This window comes from Serinus canaria, chromosome 7, assembly GCF_022539315.1.
Source record: "Serinus canaria isolate serCan28SL12 chromosome 7, serCan2020, whole genome shotgun sequence".
Lineage (NCBI taxonomy): Eukaryota > Metazoa > Chordata > Aves > Passeriformes > Fringillidae > Serinus > Serinus canaria.
This window is the reverse complement of record NC_066321.1, coordinates 3,911,950-3,935,199: the sequence shown is the minus strand read 5'-3', so window position 1 is coordinate 3,935,199 and position 23,250 is coordinate 3,911,950. Positions and strand designations below refer to the sequence as shown.

Genomic DNA, 23,250 nt, shown 5'->3' with positions numbered 1-23,250 from the left:
CATCTTTTAAATCAAGGGAAAAAAACCCCAAAACTTCTGGGTCTTAATTTCAATTTGCCATCATAGATTTTTGCTACAAGTTATCTGGGCATTGAAGTCTGCTTTAGTTTCTTAAAAGACAGGTAAATTCTGGAGTTTATAATCCTTAGGATTGAACCATGGACTGTGTGATTTAAAATTGCCAAAAATTGCTTTTCTTGTTTCATTCACTTTTCTTCAGAAGGCTGAATTTTGAAACTTGAGCATGGTGTGTATTTATCCCTCGTTAATTACTAAAGCATCTGGAATCCTTTCTGAAGGCAGTTTGTTAAATAACTAAGTCTGTGCAGTGAGTGTGAGGGGAAAAAACAGCAGCAGAAACTCACTTTGGTCATTTAATGGACATGGTGGAAGAAATGGGGAATTTGGTGGAGCTTGAAAATTTCCTGGCTTCACATGCTCCACTTGGTCCTTCCCTGTCAAAATCTTCCTCCAAGGACTTGTTTGTGGCTTCAAGGTCTGTCCCTGCACAGGACTGGGAATTTCTGTGGCAAAAACCTCCTGTCTGAGGCTGTTTTTTCTCTGAGGAGGCAGAGGATAGGCACCAGGGCACCAACACAGGGATTTGCATGGTTTTGGCTGTGTAATAACAGAAGGGGGGGGGGAGAAAGACAGAAATTTATTTCTCAAAAACATCAGTATACATCCTAGAAAAAGGCACTGCAATTACAGGCTGCTGAGAGGAGCTGTGGGAGCTTTCTGTTTTCCTCTCCAACACATGAAGGGGATGGAAGGTTGGGAGACCATATCTTGGGATGGAGAAAGAGGCTTCACTGGCCCAGCCCAGCTGATTGAGGGCTGGATTCTGTGGTAGCTCATTTAATCCTTCATCCACACCTCTTTGAAAAGGGGGTTCATTCACAGATTGCCCAGGACACTGGTTGAGTCACCATCACTGGAAGTGATCCAAAAAGGTGTGGGTATGGCCCTTGAGGATGTGGTTTGGTGGCAAACACCATGGTGGCACTGGGCTGACAGTTGGACTCAGTGATCTTAGAGGTCTTTTCCAACCTTCATGATTCTAATTAGAGCCACAGAAGTTGGAAATCACTCCATTTCTTTGTTATTTCTGATGAGGTCTGAATTCTTTCCCCTTCCTGGCCCATTTATTTCAGCTAAATGTGGAGTTCAAAGCCAAATGATGTTATTTAGGGACTATTATTATATTACAATGTTAATGTTATGTATAGGTCAGTTTTATTACTTTTAATAAAGCCAAGAAACATAAAGCAATAATGTATATTAGTGCAGCATTACCAATGGCAACAATTAAAACAGAAAGCAAAATGAAAACTAGCTGCAAATATGCAGTTTCCTACTGCAATGTTAATTTTGTCACTCTGCATCTCGTATGTTTGTGGCATTTATTTTTATTGCATCAACAAGAATGCACTCAGCTTCAGGCACTAAAACAAAAAGCAGGAAAAGAAAATGCAACATGCTGGGTTTGCAGAGTGGAATCACTCATCTGGACTGCAGGGACTAAACATTTTTTTACATATTTGTAGTCTTATGTTTCTCTGCTACATTAAGTATAGGTATGCTCTCTTCCTAAAGCTTAGGAAAATACTGATTCAGCAACAAAGAAGTAATAATATTGGCATGTGGGAAACAAAACATGCCAAATTGAGAAACAAATTGTGTCACTTCTACTGATAATAGAAGATTATGTTGCACTCAAAATCACAACTGGCTGTGACTAGTCCTAAAAAATTACATTTTTTCCTGAATTTGAATATCCTGTTTCCATCAATTATAATATAATGTTTCCTTAATCCTTTGTTTTATTTCTACTTCACTCTCCAAAATCCTTCCAGAGTTTACTATTTGGGTTGAAAAAGCATATTTTTAAATTGGGCATATCCAACTTCCATATAAACATTTGGCAGGGAAACCCATGCATGTTCACTTAATTCATTTTTATTGAACCAAGTCCAGATTTTTAGCCAGGAAAAAGTTAGATATTAATCATATCTGAGCAGGATCATTAAATTTTCCTTTACCTACTAGAACAGCAGGGTCATTATAGAACCATGAGAAGTTAGCTCACTTATTAATCTTTACAATTACATAAAAGTGATCATTTTTATAGTATTTAAGAGTAGCTCTAACCCATTACGTGAAGAGTATGTGGGAATATTATAATATAATATAATGTATTATTATAGATGTGACCTGTGACTCATTGGTCTGCTCACTGACACACAACTCCCTGGAAAAGTTATCTGTTTGAGCTTGGATAATCTTTAATTGTTTCACACTTCTCGTGCTCATTTATGGGGCATACTAGTAAATAGAGAGCTAGTCACTGAGTTATTAATTACCTCATTATTACTTAATTATCACCATTGCATACTTCATTTTTATGGGGATTTATATCATAAAAGAAGGTATTTTATGCTGCCCACCGCAGTTAAGTATGAATGACAGCGATAGCTAATGTAGGATTGAGTTAGTTAAAGAAAATCAATCAGAAATCCTCGCTATAGATTACTATCCAGTTTCTTCTGCCTTTTCCAGCGAGCACTTCTCATCCTTGACTTTGAAACCCAACAGTTTAAACTCGGTTCTTGTTTCAGTGGACTAATCCCCTTTCATAAATCATGTTCAAGTGCTGAAATAATTTGCACATCGTTTAAAGAGTATTTGCTTTGAAACATTCACCTCAAGCCCTTTTGTATATCCTTTCTCTCTAAAGATTTGTAGTATTTGTTTTGTTCTCTGAGGTATAAAAGACCTGGGTAAACTTTATTCCTGTTGTTTCAAGATTAGTGAAACAAAATGCATATTTATTCAACTGGGACTGAAAGGAGCTTTAGTAAAGACGATCATACATACGACCCAGGGGAATATTATAATACAAAATGTCTGTCTTAAAATCTCTTCAGGTTTGTTCAAAACACTATTGAAGGACTTAATTTTAAAGAAAGAAAAGGGAAAGGTTACAAATCCATATTTCTTCTTTGTTCCAAAGAAGAGAGAGACACCATGTATTTTTCTTAAGAAAATAAACTCCTGCATGTGCACTCTAGATGGATTTGATATGGAGGCAAGTAGAGACTGGGTATCATGACTGCTTTAAGTCTTTTCTTGCTGATCCACAGATACTGACACAGCCCTTAAGACAACTACATTTTGGAAAAATTGCAGTGGTTTGGTTTTTGTTTTTTTTTCAGACACACACTTGCTTCAGAAAAAGCAATCACAAACAAATAATGAGATTTTAGGCATTATTGGAGCCAAGCAGCTGGGCTTTTTTCCATGCACTACAAGTGAGGTAGACTCCTGCAATGAGGAATCTATTCTGACTCTGGCACTTCCAAGCCTAACTACCCAACATGTAGTTAGGCTTGGAAGTGACTGCTTTGGTCTCTTAGTTCCAGAACCCGTAGATCTTCCCTTGCACTAACTACCAAAACTACTTTTTGATGTAGATCGTGCAAAATGCCACAGTTTTTGTAGTTGCAAACAGCCCACTATGCAGACAGCTACCTCTGCTTAACCTTCCATCACCATGTGTCAGTAGATCTCCAGTTTTTGCATCTCCATAACTTTTCCTCCTCAGGGAAGGAATAAGAGGCTGACAACAGATAGCACCTAAATAGATGGAGGCGTTCTCACTGCAGCAGGGAATATTTTAAAGTGCAGTCTTTGGAGAGAGGTCAGAACTAGAGCAAGTGGGCAGGACTTGATGAACTTTGTTATTCAGGATGAGCCAGTCCAGTCCCTCACTCCTTTAAACATAATTTTGAACCTTTCATGGTATTTATCGAAATAAGTACTGCTATTGGAAGGTGCAGCCAGAAAAATGATTCTTTCACTGTGCTGTAACCTGAGGTTTCACTATTATTTCTAACTAATCTAGATGCAATCCTCATGGTATTTTAGGAGGAATGTGATAGAAATAAGGAGGTTTTTAGGTTATAAAAGTCTAAATTAAGCTCAGTTAGAGAGACTGTACGTCAGGCTCTAGACAGGAATACCTACTTTCCAGACTCACCTTTTTCCCTGTGGTGAAATCACTTATATATTTGGACCTTCTAGCTAGAAGGATCTATCTAATTTAAATTGCGACAGCAAATCCCAAATATTTAAACACCAACTTAATGGTACTCTCTCCAGGACAGGGCATATTAATGGAATTTAAAAGGAATGTGTTTTGTAGGGTCTCCTCTTTGCTCCACCAGCTGCCTGCTGACGAGCCGGGTAAACAGATCCTGCCTCTGAAAGCCACAGGGTGGAACATCACTGAAGGGTTAAATGCTGTTGTTTCTCAATTAAGTAAAAGGTTCCAACTAGCTGGCTTTAAATATTGATGCTGAAGAGAGAGCTATGACATATGAGCAGCTCCCCTCACCACCGAGGATATTTGGCTCCATTTAATTAATTCCATTGGCCATTGTCTTAAGTGCGCCCAGGATTCACCCAAGAGGAATTCACTTGCGTTGCTGTTATTGAAAAGTGTAACACAGCATTATCTGCCTCAGACAGACTTTTTGTAGCATTGAATCAATTCCCCAGCCCTTGAAAACAACTACCTCATTTGATTCCTTTCATAATTAATGAAATTCAGTAGTAATGCTTTTGCCCCTCAGCTCAGGCTGGAAAAATGTTCCAAAACTTCAGTTTTCAAGCTGAAAGCACTCTAATTTTCAGCCTAAATGGACTTGTGGTGCAATTTTGTTCTTGTGGCAGCATTCAGCCTGCTCCTCATTTGCAGCAGTTCTACCTCAGGTGTACCACCTCCTGCTTGGGCTGTTAACTAGGCCAGCCAAAATTTTGTAGTCTTTCCTATGACAGAGCGCTGCTTTTCTTTTTCTGATCATCTCAAATAACTCTTTTGTGAATCTCTGTCCCTTTCAGTCAGTGTTTTTTGCACTGATATTCAAGTTTAGGTCTTCCCACAGACTTGGAAAGCAGAATTCAGTCTCACATGTGGAAATGGTTCACCTGATGCAGCATAGGGATTGTATTTATCTTTTTCACTGCCACTTTTTTAGACATTAAAAGTAAACAACCAGGACAGGTAGATTTTGCTGTCCTTTAATCTCTTTCATCCAGTGCATTCATTATGAAAACTAAAGAGCAAACCTGCCTTAAGCCTTTTCATAGCACATAAAATATGTCCCTACACGTGATAACAGTTTTTGTTATTAATTTTTAAGGTGTTCAATTTAAGCAAAGAAGTGACATTCTTATAAAACTGAGCAAATCTTTGCAAACACATTTAAAATACACAAAATTAAAACATTTAAAATACTCCAGTGCAGATACATTTGAAAAAAAGCCCTTTGGAGACCAAAAAGGATTCTAATGTACTTATCCTGAAATTCATGAAGACACTTTATACAAAACACAGAACTAATTTTAAAAGCATACAGGTATGAATCCCTACTAAAGAAAGCTTTACAGTTAATATATTTTGCAATGACATAGTGGCAGTACATTTTATAGTCACTTTTGCTGAGGAAGGTTATTCTTCAGTCCCAGGACTCGGGGCCAAGGGAAGGTGGCCAGATGTGGGCAGGGCAGAGCGGGAGGGCAGCCAGGTGTACGTTGGATGATTTGCCATTGAGCAGAATTTGGGGCACCAACTTACAGAACAGGGAAAGACAGCCTTTTTCTTGGTGGCTTTCTGTAATGAAAGACTTATTCAAGGGGCAGGAACTCATGGTTTGATCCACACCACTTGATGCTCACTCTTTTTAGGACAGACTGGCTGTGACCTACTCAGAAAAGGGCTTTTTTTTTTCTGTTTTTATCAGGTGAATCTCTATTTTTCTGTTTTTCAACTGGCTCCTGAGCAGCACAGGTTTTCCTTTGAGAAATGATACTGGAAGAACCAGAAAGGTGACTAAAAATTAGGCAGTGCAGGTGATGACCTCAGGATCACTTTTGACTGTCTTCTATCCTAGCCACAGCTATATTCACTTAAACTCTAAGTCTCATTTCTATGGTTTCCTAGAAGTTCAGGAGTTCCTGCAAAGATAATCTTTGTATATGTATCTATTTGTGTGAAAACACATGTAATAACCTCTTCCTTTCTATTTAAAATTAAAGATTATTATTTAAGGGTGTTATAGTGCTCCTACCTTCCTTTCTTCTTCTGAAAGAAGAAATTTCAGTTGATGTGCTTGAATGAGAATCAAAAGATAGCACTAAAAATAATGAATAAATAATGAAAAAACTGAAACACCTGGATTATTATACTGTGTTATCTGATCACTCAGTATGATGGATCAAGGGTAGAACTGATATTAAGGCACAATTACAAGCAGTTGAATACTTGATTTATTGCTTTAACTTTGCTCCTAATGCAAATCACACAGTCATTTCTGAACAGACATTCGATGTCTGGTTTAAAGTATCTTTTGTTTTGACATCTGATGATTTGAATTTGGGGTTCAACTATGAGAAAGCAATTTTTTTCTATTTTCACTGGAGGGATGGAGGCAGAAGAAAAGGTGAGGGACAGACTTAAGAAAAGACGATGATTAAAACATGGTGACATGGGGAAAAGGAAAGAAAGGATCCTGAAACTCGGTAGTTTGGTGCATCTCTTGTCTGAATTTGGTTTCTTTTGGGATACTGTAGCAGATATTGCCTGCTGAGTGGGAACCAGTGGCAGGCAAGGCAGAACAGCAGTCTTTTCTTTTCTAATAGAGATTTTTAAAAATTGTTTGTATTTGGAGAATGTGAGGATGGAGAGGATCCATTAAAATTATACTTTCTGTTACCAATAACCCACAAGGAGAATGCTGTTTGAAAACAAGTTTTTTAACTGGTGAGTTGTAACCCAGAAAGCTAAGTTAGCAGAATTCACCTTTTCCAAACAATTGTTTATTTGGAATTCATTTCTAGCTGTCCCTGCTCAAGTTACAGGTCAGTCACAGTAATAAAGCTTTCTAATTCTGTGTCAGAATATTCATAATGTCTTTAAAATACTCAGCTGGATAATGGTCCCCAGGATCTGGACAGCAAGACTTCAAAAGGCAGAGTCCTCTGATCTCCCGTTTCCTTATTCTCTCTAAGCTTGGAAGGTTTCAGCTATCAAGTTTTATTGGTTGATAGTCTAATTGCATTTGTATTATCTTTCCCCTTCATATTATTTTCTTTTCTCTGTATTGGATTTCAACCAAATATTACTGTGACCATGGAGCAGTTTTCTGAAATGTTTTGCTTTCACTTTGATGCTTAACTGCCTTGCACGTGAGTGCTGCAATAAGGTGCAGGTTTCTGATAATAGTTTTCCCTCTGTGAGGAAAAGTTTCCACAACCTCCTGTACTTTGCTTACATTTGATAGAGCCCTTCAGTTTGAGGCTTTTCATGGACAAGATAAGGTTTGGTTAAACATCTGAACTTTTGAATGTTTATCTGAACTAGATTTGACCCCTAAATTTGTCCATCATTAGTTATTTTGCTTTTCTTTTTTGAGGCTAAATTATGCTATTAAATATGTTCTAAAGTAGGTTAAGCCCCTGCACAGTTTGTCAGCTGGAACATTAATTTTAAAGCTAAAACAGTCTTCTATTGGCTCTTTTTGACATTTTGCCTGAATTTTGACCATGGCTGGTCAAACAGAGAGTCAGTGCACCCACGAAAACCCCACAAGTAGCTGATTGAAGAGTCTCAGGGTTGTTGTGATGGCTGGCCTGATTTTATTTCAGGAAAATAGCCTGATAATTAGTAACTATTTGCCTGCTCAAGCAGCTTGTTCCAGTGCAGCTGTTCTGGAGACTAGATCAAGTACTAAATGTCACCACATGCCCAGCAGCATCAGAGGGAGGTGTCCCTCTCTGAGCCCCTGCACAAGGGCCAGGCAGACTTGGGGTCCCAGCCACAAAATACATGGCTAAATAACCCAGCAGCTCCTTTCTGGACTTTCCTTTTCCTCCTGTAATTCCCCCTGTCTCAGTCCAACAGGGGGCTGACCCACAAGCACATCTCACAAGGCCCCTTCTCCACTCACAGCCTCTGTAAGGTAGCCTCACCAAAAAAAACCTGTAGCCTCACAAAAAAGCCTGTAGCCTGCTTAAGGTCCTCATTGTGGTTTTTTTTTTTGTTGTTGTTGTTGTTTTTGTTTGTTTGTTTGTTTGTTTTTTTATGCTGATCCTAAATCACCTTTAAGGAAGCTTTTCCAGTGTCCTCACATGGACACTACCTGAGCAAAGAGCTGCAACTGCTCAAAAGTCTGTAGGTCAGTTGTGTTTTAGCAAATGGAAATAATTTCTATTTAAAAATAACATTTAGTTGATGGCTTGAGAGCGACTGTCTAAGGTTTATATTTATGTGAACATAGCTATTGGAGATTCTTACCAGAATTTTCACTTGAAGTAAGAAGTAAAGGGAGTTCTAAAATCTGTCGACGTGCTCCTTTTACAAATGAGCTCATGGGGGAACTTTTGTTGTTGTTCTTTCTCTAATGATATAATTGAGGTAGGGATAATTTGATAAGGTATAGTTGACAGAGAACAGCAAATGGATTTCAGATCTCTGGCTAGATATTTTTTTGATTACTTAAAGATAATGGGTGTGCCTTTCTCCTTCATAAACTACCACATCTACAGTCACTGCAAAGTGCTAAACTTGCTGTTTAAAAGAGAAAAATGTGCTGGAACTTGTGGTTTGAAACAGCAAATATAGAGCTGAATGTCACTACTGTTTTTCATTGGAAATAAACAGTTTGAGCATGTTGGTTTCATAACTGAGGCACTGTGAATTAATTCTGTCCTTTATTGTATAAGAAACACTAGAAGTTCATTGTGCGTCAAAAAATATAGGGTTATGAGTATAATCAGAGACTGAGTACAATGGGAATATAATTAAATGTTAAATAATTTACTTTTAAAATTTAGAAGAATGAAACATAATTGATAAACGTTTCAAGAAAAAGTAAATTCCTTGGTAGGATATTCTTTCTGGAAGGGTCCCAAAAACTGGATCTGAATTAGAGGCTCAACACGGTATCCAAGCACATGTCAAAATTTCAATATATGAAACATTTGTATAATTCTTAACAAGGCTGATATAAATACAAGACTCCCTTGTTCTCTACAGATAATTAATTTGCTTCAAAATGCATAAGACAGAATTACATGTATGTTTTTAAGGTAAAATTTCCACAGGCCTACTAGAACCCAGCCCCCCAAAAGGGTTTTCTTTTGGTGTAAATCTGTCCAGTGCTCCTGCTAGAAAATGGAACCATAGCATTTTCTTGTCCTTTTGCCTGAGCAGTTTGGTGGAAGTGATGACTATTCATAATATTTGCAAAAGGTTGAAAAGGTTTTTTTCAGATTAACTCAGGAGGCAAGTTTAAAGACTTGAAAGTTATTTGCATATATTTCACAACAGAAGAAAGCAAACAGAACTCCATATTCCATAAGCCCCTGAATGCATTATTTATTGTAAATTACTTGTTTAACTTAATCTGGAAATAGTCTACAGTGTCTTGCTCTGTCTTCCTCAACCTCCAATTGCATGGGATTGCACGACAGATTCCTTTTTTGTTTTGTGAAGTCTTCTTAAATAATATTTTATACAGTATATGTCAGCTTCAAAAGTCATTAACTCAAATATTGCAGTTCTTTTTCTCAGTAACTGTCACATTTTTTGAGTGGGATAGGACTGTGTGGCTGCAAACACTGATTCACCCAGTTTGGCAAGGGCAAGGACCACTCTCCAATTCCTAGCCATCCATTGAGCATTCTCCTGGGAATGTTTTGCAAAGAGGTTGTTTCAAGAGCCCTAATCCCTCAGATGAGCTTGGGCAGACCAGTTTCCCCTTCCCAAGTACATTGTGCTCTCTCTTCCTAGGCTCTAAATACTCTGTGTGCTGTAGCAGATTTCATCCAAGCCCCACATGTTTTACATTAGATGAACATAAACTGGTCATACTGTATGAATAAAATGAATTAATTGATTTCTGGCATTGTGGTTTTTATATTCGAGTTAAGTTTGTATAACAGTGCTTCTAATATTGTGACAATAACAGAAAAAATTGTGGAAAGAAAGGCTTGGCAAGTCCTGGGTGATCTAGTCCAGTCTCTCCTGTCACAAGGTACAGTGTTCTGTGTCCTCATACATAAATTTATTAAGCTGCATCTTAAATTCTTTTAGTCTTATTTGCCACCACCACTTCTTTAAAAGGGTGGTTTAGAACTTCATATTATGGCCAGTTTATACTCATCTATTCTCATGCCAACATTGTTCTCCAGTTAAAACAGCTCTTCTCCCTCCCTGCTATCCTCTTCTCCTCTCCTGCTCCTTTTCCCACCCCCACCAGCAAATTTATAGAGAACAATCCCAGCTCTTCCCAGCCACTTTCCAGCTGGCCAAACATGCCAAGCTCCCTGTCTCCTTCCAAAATCTCAGCAGCCTCTTGGTGCTTCTCACTGCTGCTGCCTGCACCTCTATCCCAGGAATTTCCACCTCACATATGTGTCCATGGTTATACACTCATGAGAGGGGATTATTTTTCATTAATTTAAATTAAATATTTTGGATTTGTTGGTTGGGTACTGAAATAGGCTGCCCAGGGTAGTGGTTGAGTCATGATCCCTGGAAATGTTGGAAAGATGTGTGGGTGTGGCACTTGAGGGCATGGGTTAGTGGTGGGCTTGGAAGTGCCGAGGAAGAGTTGGACTTGATGTTCTTAGAGGTCTTCTCCCACCTTCATGACTCCATGATTCCATAATTCCAATCCTTCTCTAACCATGCTGTGCACAGTTCTAATCCAGTTACTCCTGTTTCCAGTCTCAAAGTCACCAAGTTTTTGCCTGATATCCCAAACTCTTGTCTCAATTGATTATGCTTCCAGCCTTGAGTCAACAAGCATTTTTTTAATTGCTACTTTTCCTGCTGAAGTCTTTGATGAAAACTCAAAGACCAGTTCCAAGAATATTTCAGGACTTCCACTGGTAACTTCCCTGCAATTCAGTAGTTCTTTCAACAAAGCTCATTTTAATACCTTATTTAGTCACTTCACAGTTATTGTTTTAGTTCTCTACATCTTCTCTAGTTTAACTAATCATTTCCTATTTGGCATCATATCAAATGCACAACTGAAATCCAGATAGATTTGGCCTATTTCATTTTCATTTTCTAAAAAAATCATTATTAATTTTATTGAAGGAAGGTGTCTGGTATGATCTGTGTTTATAAATCCAATATATACTCAGAAATATTGCTTACATTTCTAAACATTTATGGCACAAATACCACTAAGAAAAGCTGTGTGAGGAGTGGCATTTTTATTTTACAATGTAAATGTGTAGTGATGTTTAACATGCTATTAATTTATTTCCATTTATTATTAGAGGGGGACAATTTTTTTTATTTTATAAGCATAAGAGCATGATGCAAAATATGAATTATACAGCCATTTTATTGAATCTTTACTGCTAATGCACGCAAATTTCACAAAGTGTAATGACACTACTGAGCACTTAAGTTGTTAGGCTGTCATATTACAGAAAAATTATTTGTGCTATATAATCACTGTTTTCCTTTTCCTATTGTTTATTTCTGAGCTTACTTCATAAACATCTGTAAATGTAGATAGACTTGCTGTGGCAAATATCTATTATTGCACCATAAACCTGAATGACTTCGGGTCCTTTGGTGCCAAATCAAGCAAAACCTTCTGAGCCTCTCCTGGAAGGTGACACCCATTCTGATGCTGCACATTTTGAGTCTATGCCCTGTAGTTATAAAATCTGTTATTTTGAAGCTTATAAGAATAATGATCAGAGCCAATGCCCAATGCCCTGATTTTTTCACCATCAGTTGTTTTTCTAGTGCCTTTAAGCTGACTGTGTACCTCATTCTCTCTCATTCTACTCTTTTACCAAAAAAAAAAAAATATTCATTATACTGTGTATAATTCAGATACATACCCAGGGATTTCACAAAGGGATAAAACAGGATGACTGGCACAAGTCCTTAACTCAATAAAGAAGGAGAGGTGAATTCTTTATCCTTAGAGAGCAGATTTTATTGGCTCCATACCAGAGCATCAGAAAGAAAAGGAAGGAAGAAGGACTTGGGTTTGTCACTTTCAAAACTCTGGTGCTGGTTGAAAACCTGTCAATTTTTACAGGCGATGATGCATGCTGCTCCTTCCTTAAAGGACTACAGTAGTTCCACATCTGCTGCAGGCCAAAAAAAATTTGATGAAATGTTGAACTCTCAATTCAAGTGGTATCTAATAAAACTTGAAGTCATGAGTCAATATATTAAATTACAGTGTCTTTTAGAATGTAAGCATAATCATGCACCTCTGCACATTAAGGTATGCTTCTTCAGAAATATAAGACACTCAGCAATTAAACATCCTCATTACTTGAAATTAATTAATTAACTAATTAATTCCTTCCAATTAATAATTTCACACATATGTGGTAGCACTGCTGTTAGACTGGCACTTCCTTTATAGTCATAGAGACCTATTCCTGCCTCCCTCTTTTGCCATCTCAGCTTTGTTTCAGTCCTGCAAGGTGTTGCTGAAGACTCTGGCTCTGAGTCTGCCAAGGACTTCATAAAATGATTATTTTAAGACAATAGACATGAGAGCTAAGCACAAGGATCTGTTCATATGTATTTTAAGAAGATTCCAGCTAGGATTTTGGTCAGTGTATTCTGTATTTTGAATGGTCAAGCCTGTAATTGTTAGTATTAATTGGGAAATAATTACCTTAACTCCATTTATGGGTGTTATTATTACACTGCAACTCATCTCTCTCTAAGAACTTAACAAAATTTTAATGTCTTTGAAGAGTAATAAAAAAAATATGGATGGTCCAGACTAATTGTTTTGTTATTTTTTTTTCCTGGAGATAAAGGCTGATGGAAGAGAAGGTAGGAATGCAAAGATATTAAAGTCTCTTAACCCCTTATCCATTCCCACTGCTGCTCTTCATTCTGCTCTTTCTATCCAAATGAATTACATACGGTAATTTTGGGTGTTATAATAAACAGATAGGCATCATAATAATGTATTTCAGTTAGGAAGAGGTACTTGAAAGAAATTGGTTTTGCAATACACATGATGTGAGACAATCAATAGTGCTTTAGTCTGACAAGCACTGTCAATATCCATTGTCACAGTTCAGAAAGTCATTAATGGATAGTTCTTCAAAAACCAATGCTTTCAACACGTTGGAAGTGTTCAGATACACTGTACCTGGCAGGAATTAATCATAGGTAAACCCCTGAGATTTTGTACAAATGCACAGTAAATTGAGAATGAAATAAAAGTCATTGGAAGGAATTTGAGACTGTGTTATAGGGAGTTACAAAGTCTTGCCAATGAAATATGGAGTCTAGGACATATTAAAAAATTTTACGCTCTGAATCATCCAGGCTTTGCTCAGAACATCACACCCAGCAAAAATATTCTGCAGGAAATACGTTGTCTAGATGCATGCTTAAATTCACAGGAAGTAATCTCATAAACATTTTTATCCCGGACCTGAAGAGTTCAGAGCCTTACCTACTTCTGTGAGTGGTCATCATACCAAAATCTTGGAGCAAGGCTTTTGTAGCCCTGCAATTTGTTGGTCACTGCTTAATCCTGATTAAGCAATAGTAAATTTATTCTTATTGCATCATGGTTACAATCCAGGATGTTTAAAAGTAATTATTCATCTGTACATCTCAAAACTTTATTTTCTGTGGAACTGTGTCGCTGGAAGGTGTTGCATTCAATCTTGCTTTTATGCTTCTGACATGTATATGCTGTTATTAAGGCTGGATTTGAATAAGGACTCAGGTAATTTTTACAAGCCAGAAAAGTACAGGTCAGTAGGTCAGTTTTTGATCAATGTTTTCTGGTGGTGGTTTTCTGTTTGTTTGGTTAGTTTGTTTTTTTCTCTGAGCATTTAACTTGTACTGATTCCCTCTATCTCAGCCAATGTTATTAAAGTGATATCCAACGATAAGGGCCAAAGATGTGTTCTTTCTTTTAGTCCTAAAAATGTGTTCATACTATTTTATGTTTTGTACCAAATCTGAATGGCACTTCCCTATTGTGATTAGCTAGTTTGACTTCATACATCTTGAGAAATGAGGAAAAGATCTTGCCATTATTTCATTTGTCCTATCATACCTTTCTAACCGGTTGAATAACAGAGCTCTAATGACGTATCAAAATAATCAGAAATGCTTTTCTAGATCTAAGAATTCAACTTACTACCAGCCAAACATGAAAATCAGACAATATTCAGCTTACATTTTGGCTGATGAAGTGTCCTTGCCTGCACTTGCACTAGCAGAAAAAATTATTATTATTTTATACTTGAGTCCTTAAGAGTCTTATTTTTGAATATAGATCAGACTTCTCCTTTTTTATGTTGTTTAATATTTGCCAACTCTCCTTCATGGAGGATATTTCTGGCCAAATCCAGAACCTGAAATTTAGAAAGGAAGGTGTTAAAAAAGTATTTATTTTGCTTTTTGAGTTTTATAACTATTGTGGGGTTTTTTTGGGGTTGGTTTTTTTGTTGTTGTTGCTTTTGGTTTTTTTTTTAACAAATATTTGGTATAGCACAGCCATTTTAATGTGGGGATATCACAAGAAGAATTGTTTGGCAAGAGAAGGAATATTTCTAAGTGAGATCCCAACATGAATATTTCTGCCTAAGCTTGGTTTTGGAACATGCTATCTAAGCCCTTAAATTTCTGTGAGGCTTGGAGGGTTTTTTGGGTGACTCACATGTATTTAATAGAATAAAATGAGAAATTCATCAACTGTTGCTTTGAACTGTGTGCCATACAGCAAAATGTGGTACATACAAAGATATCCATGACAATAATTATTCCTACCTCTAGATGTAGTTTTAACACCATAATTGCTGTTTTGGGTCTAAAACTTCCAGTTGGGTTAATTGTCTTTCTAAAGAGAGGGATGTTCACCCTGCTGTCCTACCCCTCACAGGACAACCACATGTACTTCACTTGGAGCACCTTAAGTAGCTAAAGAGGGCATAAAACACTCCCAGAGCCCCCAGAATGGGAAAAGTGGCAGGCAAATGGTGGACCTAAAGTATATTTTCATTCCTGCGTCATTTACATCACTTTGAGAAGCTCCAGGATAAAGCCAACCTAGCTGTGAATTGCTATGGACAGAGTAACACTGAGCAACAAAAGAGACCCCAAACTAAATACAACTCACTTCACTGTTTCAAAGTACCACTAAGATGCAGAATTAGAAACATCCATTTGTTGTTCTTTTTATAGCACAGCCAAGTGACTTGGAATTTTAGCTTGTCCCTGCCAAGGATTGCTCAATTTTGAACAAAAAGTCCTGTGCTATAATGTTAAAAAAGCACCAACCATCAATTGAATGCTAATCTTTATGTCCTATGATACATCTCTCCAGGAATGCTACGATTAAAAAATGTGAATTTCAGTTTTCATAAGTGATGGATTATTTTACCAAGCCATGTATTTTCCAGTAAAGTGTCCTTTTATTTGTCCTGTGTGATTACTAGTTTGTGGAAGTATGTGTGGGGTCATTTTAGTGCTGTGGGAAAATGGAACACTCTTCTGTTAAAATCAGTAGTGAAATCAGAAGCAAACTATGCTCTGATCATTGTAGGCATGTGTTTAAATATTGCTTTCCTTAATTGGCTATGTTCTATTTACTTAAAATGAACAATTTGGCAAGTTTTTCTCCCTTGACAACAGCAAAGCGTAAACCATTTTATAAGTTTGGCTGTTAAAATCAGATTTGTAATGTAAACCACAATATTCCAGGGTTGTTGCTGTTGCTTAACCAGTTATGTTAACTTGCCATTGTTTTATAATTGTGCACCTTTAAATGTTCTGGGTCTGTTTAAAACTAATGCAAAATGCCTTGATTTAAAAAAAAAAAAAGTCTGATAGTAATGATCATACATTTAATTTTGCTCTCTCTTTGCTTGGATCCTCTGTCTGAAGATTGCTGCATCATAGGGGAGGTTCAGTCTGCATGGGGAGAGAAGGGAGCATGTCTGCAACTGCAGCAAAATTGTCTCTTTAGAGATTCTGTCAAAGGGACAATGGACCAGGCCCCTGCCAATGCACCTTGTGGACAATATTGCATTTTGGTGGATTGATTGATTGATTAATTGGTTAATTGATTTCCAAGAGAAGATGGAAAGCAGAAGAAAGAAGAAGCCGCCCCTCTCTGAGCTGGAGGCCTTTGCCAAGGGAGGCTGCACCATGCTGGCTGCCTCATTAAACTAGTCAGAAATGGGCACAGTGACAGAGCTCAGGACACTGAGCAAGAGTTATTCAAGGATGGCAAGTCTCAGGTGGTGTGTTAAAAATGTTTAAAAACCAGCTTGTTCATGAAAACTCTAGGAAAGTTCTCCCCATGGCATCTCTGCTGCTTCTGGAACATGCTGAACTTCTCCTTACTATTTTGATAGCCATCATGGTGCCCTGTAAGCACCTCAGCAGAGAAAAAGTTAAATTTATGCCTTTGAAACCTCCTCCAGGGGATTTTCTGCAGCTGGATTCTATGTCTTTTTGACACAGAGCAGGAATAAATTGTGCTCAAATTGTTTCTCAGTTTGGTAAATGCTTAAATATAATAAAATATAATCATTAGGACGGGAATACTTTTCTTTCCATAAATTAATGCGTCTTGCACACATTTCGTGGCACACGGCCATGTTTTCTATAACTGCATTAAATATATATATAACGCTTAATCCATCTTGGCAAGGGACTTCAGTCCTTCTCTGGTGGTGTGACCATCCATCCTCTCCCATTGCTAGGAGTGCACGGCTAATAGTGCGTAGCACACTCGGAGCCCGGAGCTGGAGCTGAAAAATCACCCATGTGAAACTTGTGGGATTCGTGAACACTTCATGAGCAAACTGGTCGCCATCCAAATACTTATGGGCAATAAATAACCGAGCTCTGCGCCTAACCCGCAGGGTGAACTCATCGTGTTTATTCACAAAAGTATTCATCAGATGGGTTGTAGTGTCCAACCAGCCACGCTGCTGACCTACCGCATGACTGGGGTCTTACCAGGGTGGTTGTGGCCACTCTTTTCTCAGGATAGCTCAGAAACTTACTGTTAATTTAGAAATATCATTTCACTAAAAATTTCCCTCTTGATTTCCTTCAGTTTTCAGGCTGAACTACAGTGCCTCTGACACAAATGACAGAAACCGAATTAAAAGCAGATTAAAGAAGTTCATCTCCCGAAGACCCTCCTTGAAAACATTGCAAGAAAAGGGACTTATTAAAGGTGTGTTCAGTCTTCTATTCTTTTTTTTTTTTTTTTGGTGTAAAAATTAAAAAATAACAAAACATTTGACTCAGTACATTAGACAAGCACTCCTTAAATACGGTTTTGTTGCTGTGTCTCATAACATGCTGGTGAACTATAAAGAAAAAAGAATCAATGTATGGTTCATCTACCTCTGTGATATCTGACTGCTCCTGCAGTTTTTCTGCTTTGGTGTGCAAGTGGAAAAAGCCCCTCCATTTAACATCGTGAACAATGCAAATCAAGATGCTGCACAACTCCATTGCTTTTCAAGAAGAGAATATGGATATAGTTTTTTGTTTTAAGAACCCAAAATAGGACCCTCAGATGCTGTGCTGACTAATTTGTTCAAAGACTTTCTGCTGTCTTCTCTCATTATTTTTCTATCTCACCAACAAAATCCATTTTTAACAATTTGAAATACATGTCAACGAATAAGAAAAGCTTTGAATCTGTGGGGTTTTTTTTTTCCTGTTCCAATTTCTTGCTAAGCTGGTCAGCCATCACTTTCACGTATTCTTAAAAAATTGTTTCTTTGATAAAACGTGTTTGTTAGTTTATCCAAGAAGTGTTTCACTGAGAAGCTGGTAGTTAACTTGAAGGCAGTAGCATTCTGACCACTAACATCCAAGTAAAGCTGTGTTTTTAAATATTGTCTGGAATAATGCTTGAAAAATTTACGCACTCCCAAATTATTATGTGTGAAACCCACAACTGCACATGCAAATTGACTAGAAAGAGGCATTTTGCCAGCCACCCCTGTCAATCTCTGGAGTGTGAGTTTTCCAGTGGTGTGTCAAAAATGGCAAGGGGTGTTCCTAGTGTGTATTAAACTTGTCTGTCCTGAGCCAAGAGATTGACCCCAGCCAGAATAAGCCAAAGCAGCAACAAGAGTTCAACACCAGCTGGGCCCATGTCTGGAGAGAAGAAGATTTGATGAATTAAGTTCTCATGTTTTAGATACGTGCAGAGATGCTCAGTGCAGTGTTGTTTACTGTAAGGAAATCTTCATTATGTGAAAACACAACATGCGTCACTTATGGGGTTCTGCTTCCAGCTGACACAGAAACTTTGAAAAAAATGTTATTTATATGTCAATATGTGTGTGTGAGGTGTGCACACCTGCACACCAAACTTTCAGGACCTGTCCTTACTTGTTTGTAGAAACTGACTTCAATACTTTGGAGGGTTTAGCGTTTTTGAAGTACTCTGTGAGTTGAGGGTGGGGTTTAAATGCATCGTGTTAGTTTGTTTCAGTTACGACAGTAAAAGAAGAGTAATTTACAGTCTATTACTTCTGGATTTAAGGGTTGGGGGTTTTTTAGTTTAATAAAGTGTGGCTGATGAATCTCCTGCAGTGTTGCATAGTGATCAGATGTGATCCCTGCAAACAAATCCAGATTAATTAGCATAACTCAAATCTACCCTCTAATACATCTCTCTAGGAAAGCCAGATGAATTTGGGTTTGTTTAGAGTTGCATTAAACTCTTGATTCATAAACAAAACTTGGTTCTACCTGGGATACTTTCCTGTGGACAACAGCGGTGTGGTTGGTTGGTGGCTCAGTAACACAGAATCTTTACCAGGCAGTTTTATTGCCAAACTAATGTTGCCATGAAGAAAACACGTTAGTTATTTACCATGAAGTTTCATTAGGATTAGGTTTTGGCCATGCAAATGAGGCAGGGTTTGTTAGCACGGCTTAATTCCAATCTACAGTAAGTCTATGTGAAATGCTCATTTGATAAGGTTCCTTCATTGTCTTCATCACAGTTTATCCCCTTAATCTGTTAAAATGTTATGAAAATGCAGTTTCGGTGCTTATCCAGAGACCACTTTTAAGTGCTAATTTTTACTCTCGTATTAGAATATTTTTAAATCACAAAATTCAACCACCCAGATTACCAATTAAAAGCTTGCCAAATTTTTGCATTCCAAGATGCATCTATTTATTTTTCTAAAGGTGACTTAAATGGTTGCAGAAACCCCTCAGAACTATTTATTTGCTTGATTCTTAAGGGAAAAAAATGTTAACCAATTTTTACAAGAAAAAATTCCTCCAGCTCTCAGAACATGCCTACGACCTTTTATTCCACAGGGAAATACTTCTGTCAGAATTGTAAATCCCTTAAAATAGGGGCTTGTAATAAAAGTGTGTATAAAGCCATGCAGGACATCTTGGTACCAAATTCCTGACAAAGAGCTGTTCTGTGTTCTGTGAAGAATTGATATAAATATCTGTGAAGCGTGTGGTGTTAATTACTCCAATGCAGTGGCACTGTAGGTGCTGTGAAAACCTTCACTTTTCATCAAGTGCTATTCATATTTGCCAGGGGCACTATAAAGTTCTCAAATCTATATTGATTTTTTACATTGTATGTCACACTGGAACCAAAACTCCAATAAATTTAACACGTAAATTATAGTCATGAGTAAATACATTTTAAGGTGGTAAGTTCACTTAAACATAGTCCTGTGCTCAGTGAGCCGCTGATGCGTGCACACTTGGCCAGGAGACTCCACACATTTCTCCACATTAACCAAATTTGGGAATACAGGCTTCAAAATTAAATAGCAGTTTGATCTCCTGGGGTACTTTGTTCTGCCAACACTGTTATCAGGAAATCTAGAAATTATGTGATTGTCATTTAACTCTTACCCGAACTTTGCTTGTGCAGAGTGTAGCAGATATCCACGTAGAAAGTAAAGTAGGGAGTTAAATGAAAATAGTAAGGAGGATAGCACTCAGAGCAGGGAATGTAGAAGACTGATGGTTAAATGTTAGCTACATGTTGATCTGCAAATGAAGATGCACCGACACTTTGTATGACAAAAAGTTATTTTTGTCATCATTGTCCCGTTTGCTTTCTAGTCCTGTGCAGAAAAGAAGCCAGAAGGGGAACAGCACGTTGGCTCCATTCATTGCAATGGGCTGGTGACTGGGGCTCTTCGTGCTCCAGCCAGAGCTCTAATGAAGATCATCTGTCCTTGTTCCATCTCACTCATGCTTACACAAAATATCCTTGGCCTTGAAGCTTTTTGAAGCATTTCTGAGATGAAGTGCAATGCAGGGACATTGTGGAATGTGTCTGTGTCTCTAAGCACACTTCTGTTCTTAGATATACACGTGCACACAACCTAGAAATAGTAAATAAGAGGCATGTCCCATGTCTGCCATTTGAGCAGTGTTATTTTGAGAATAACTGTTCAAATTTATACACTAGGGCAGGGGTCCTTGGTTCCTCGGCATTGAAATATTCTCAGAATTTACAGAATCTGCACTAATATGCTAGAAAAATAATATATAAATCTTCTCTTTTAAAATGACTTTATAGTCTACAATTGAACTTTGATCTTTATGTTTGAGCTTTGTCATGATTTAGTATAACCCAGAATGAATTGCCAACCTCCAACTTGATGTTGGCCCCCTAGCATCCTGATTTCTGAGATTTTCTAGACCAACAAAGGAAAAGAAACTTCTGTGAAACTGTGATTTTAAAGCTATGATGGTTGTGTTGGTAATACACTATCACAAAATCCACTCTCAGCAAAGAGTAAAAAAACATGAGCAACAGCCTCATATAAATGACACTGTGGGAAATGAGGAAAATGAAGCTATGCAGCTGGCAAGAAATTTATTTAGGTTTCTTTTCTTTTAGGGTGGATCTTTCTTTCCCAAAAGCTAGACACTGAAGGAACTCCATTGAATGTATTTCATAAGCTAAGGCAAAAACCAAAACAGCATAAAATTTGGAACGGTTACAACTGTTTCAAGATGAAAATAAAAGCCACTCAATTGCTAGTGAAAGGAACTAGCTGTGATTTGGCTTGATAGCCTATAGAACAGGGCTCAGCATATGTTGGTGGTTGTGCAGATCACAGCACAGAGATCACCAACCAACCCGTTCCCAGGCAAGGAAAATGTCTTTATTCTATCATATGTTTCACTGGACCTTGGATAGTTCAATGTAATGAGCAGAATGTTCATGAGAAGTCCAGAAGAGCAGATTAAGGCCCACCTTTGGTGTACTCTGTAATTCTTGCAGATTATGAGGGAATTTTGCAAGGGTTCTGGTGCACATCAGAGCGTAGGGAAAGTTGGGAAATGTTTCCTTTGACTTGCAGGGACAATGGGTCACAAGGGTATTTCTTTCTTTGATATGGACATTTGGAAGCAATTTTCCTAAACCTTGTGGATAGCCAGACACTGAACAAAGTGATTTGCTCCTTTGACATGATGCTAAAAAATGATTCAGAGAATTTTTAAATGTCTCATTTTGGGAGAAGTGTTTTGAGTAGTACAGCAGACACCCTCTCTTTGAATTCAAACAAGCTCTTGTCCCCAGTAAAACACCAGAATTTCTTAAGAGAGACCTGTGTCTGTGGTACTATTTTCCCTTTTTCTGAGAATGTGAAACAAATCTGGCAGCTCATATGCCACTGAATAGTAACTGTTGGCAAATGTAATTTTTTTTTTTAATTGATGACCACCACGGATCAACGATATATAGTAAATCTTCACTTTAAAAGGACTGGCAAGATTCCCAGCTGGCATAAATCAGGGGAGCTCCATTGACAACCTCCCCGACTTATGTCAGCTGAGGACCTGCCCCACTTATTGTAAAAGTGTCATGGCATCATTTGGAGCCCCAGTCTGGAATCAGCATCACTTTAATGTCTGGCTACAAATGTGTCTAACTACAGCTAGAGCAGCTAGAAGAAGTCACCTTTAAGAGTATGGCTCCAAATGCATGACTTCCCTCTGCAAAAGTTCACAGCTCTGGTGCCTACTGTCCTATCCCTCTCCTTGTACATTCATCTCTGATTTTCTCATTTCATTCTCCTTCCCTCTGCCGACATTCAAGCAGATACAAAGAAAACAAACTATTGGATGTTGATGTAAAGTTCTGTTAGTCCAGCAATTCAAATCCAGATGCTGTATAGTTAACTGTGTTCCTGAAAGGCACAGGATTACATAGACATAATTCACATTTCTAAAATCTTGAGCATTGTACCATCTCCTCTCATGCCAGGATTTAAGCTTCTTCCTGAGACTTTAGAGTATTGGACATGCCTTTCCTTGTTTTTTTTAATAAAAAACACTGAAGTATGAGTTTCTTCCAAGTGTGGCCGCATCTCATCCATGAACACCCAAACCAGTTAAACAATGACATTCTCAGTGAGGATGTGGCTTTAGTGATTTTGTTTTAATTGTTTCTTTTCCAGAAGAATTGTCTCCCATAGTCGAGATTTCTGCAGCCCAGGGTTAGTGGCTTTGCTGCAGCTGGAAAGAGCTACTCAAAATTAAAAAAAAAAAAAAGTAGCCCTGTCAAGCTCAGGGAGAACTTTAAGCTCCCCAGAACGAGCAATTCATTGCAGCCATAATCATCATTTTATATTATACAACTTGTGAACGTCCATTCCCTTCTCTTCTGGTGTCTGGTTTTATATCCCTGTGTGAAGCTGTCACACACCCCACCGTCTCCAGCAGAACCCTTAACGTGCAGATAGCAGGGATGTGTAATGTAAACCATACCACCAAGCATATTATGAATATATTGCTCTTCTTAAAAATGCTTGTTGGTTTTTCATACTACAGTATTGACTAACTGTCGGTGTTTGATGTATGGTTTACCAGCCTGATGTAGACTTATGGTTAGAGCTTAACTTGTTAGTTCTGCTTTTGCAGCCAATTCAGAATAACTACAGATGCCCCAAGATATTAAAATTGACTGCTCAAATGGACTCAGTGTGGGAGTTTCATTGGTTTTAAATTGATAACAGCTGAAAGAGTGAATGATTAAAGCTGTATATGGGCATAGTATGCAGCTCCTTTGTACGAGCCCTTGTGAACAGAATCCACTGCATGGGAATTGCCTTTGTTCTAATAAAAGATATTTCTGAACAATTGTTAGTTTAAATTTTTAAATGATGAAACAAGAGCAT

General features: G+C 37.8%; 1 protein-coding gene across 1 annotated transcript in view; it reads left to right on the top strand.

Annotated features, from left to right (window-relative positions):
• ARHGAP15 (Rho GTPase activating protein 15) overlaps nt 1-23,250 on the top strand; it is a 320,557-nt gene that overhangs the window by 169,467 nt on the left and 127,840 nt on the right. Inside the window, exon 9 of the mRNA XM_009087780.4 lies at nt 17,160-17,282. Coding sequence (XP_009086028.1) covers nt 17,160-17,282 — 123 coding nt within the window. The remainder of the gene's footprint in view (nt 1-17,159; nt 17,283-23,250) is intronic.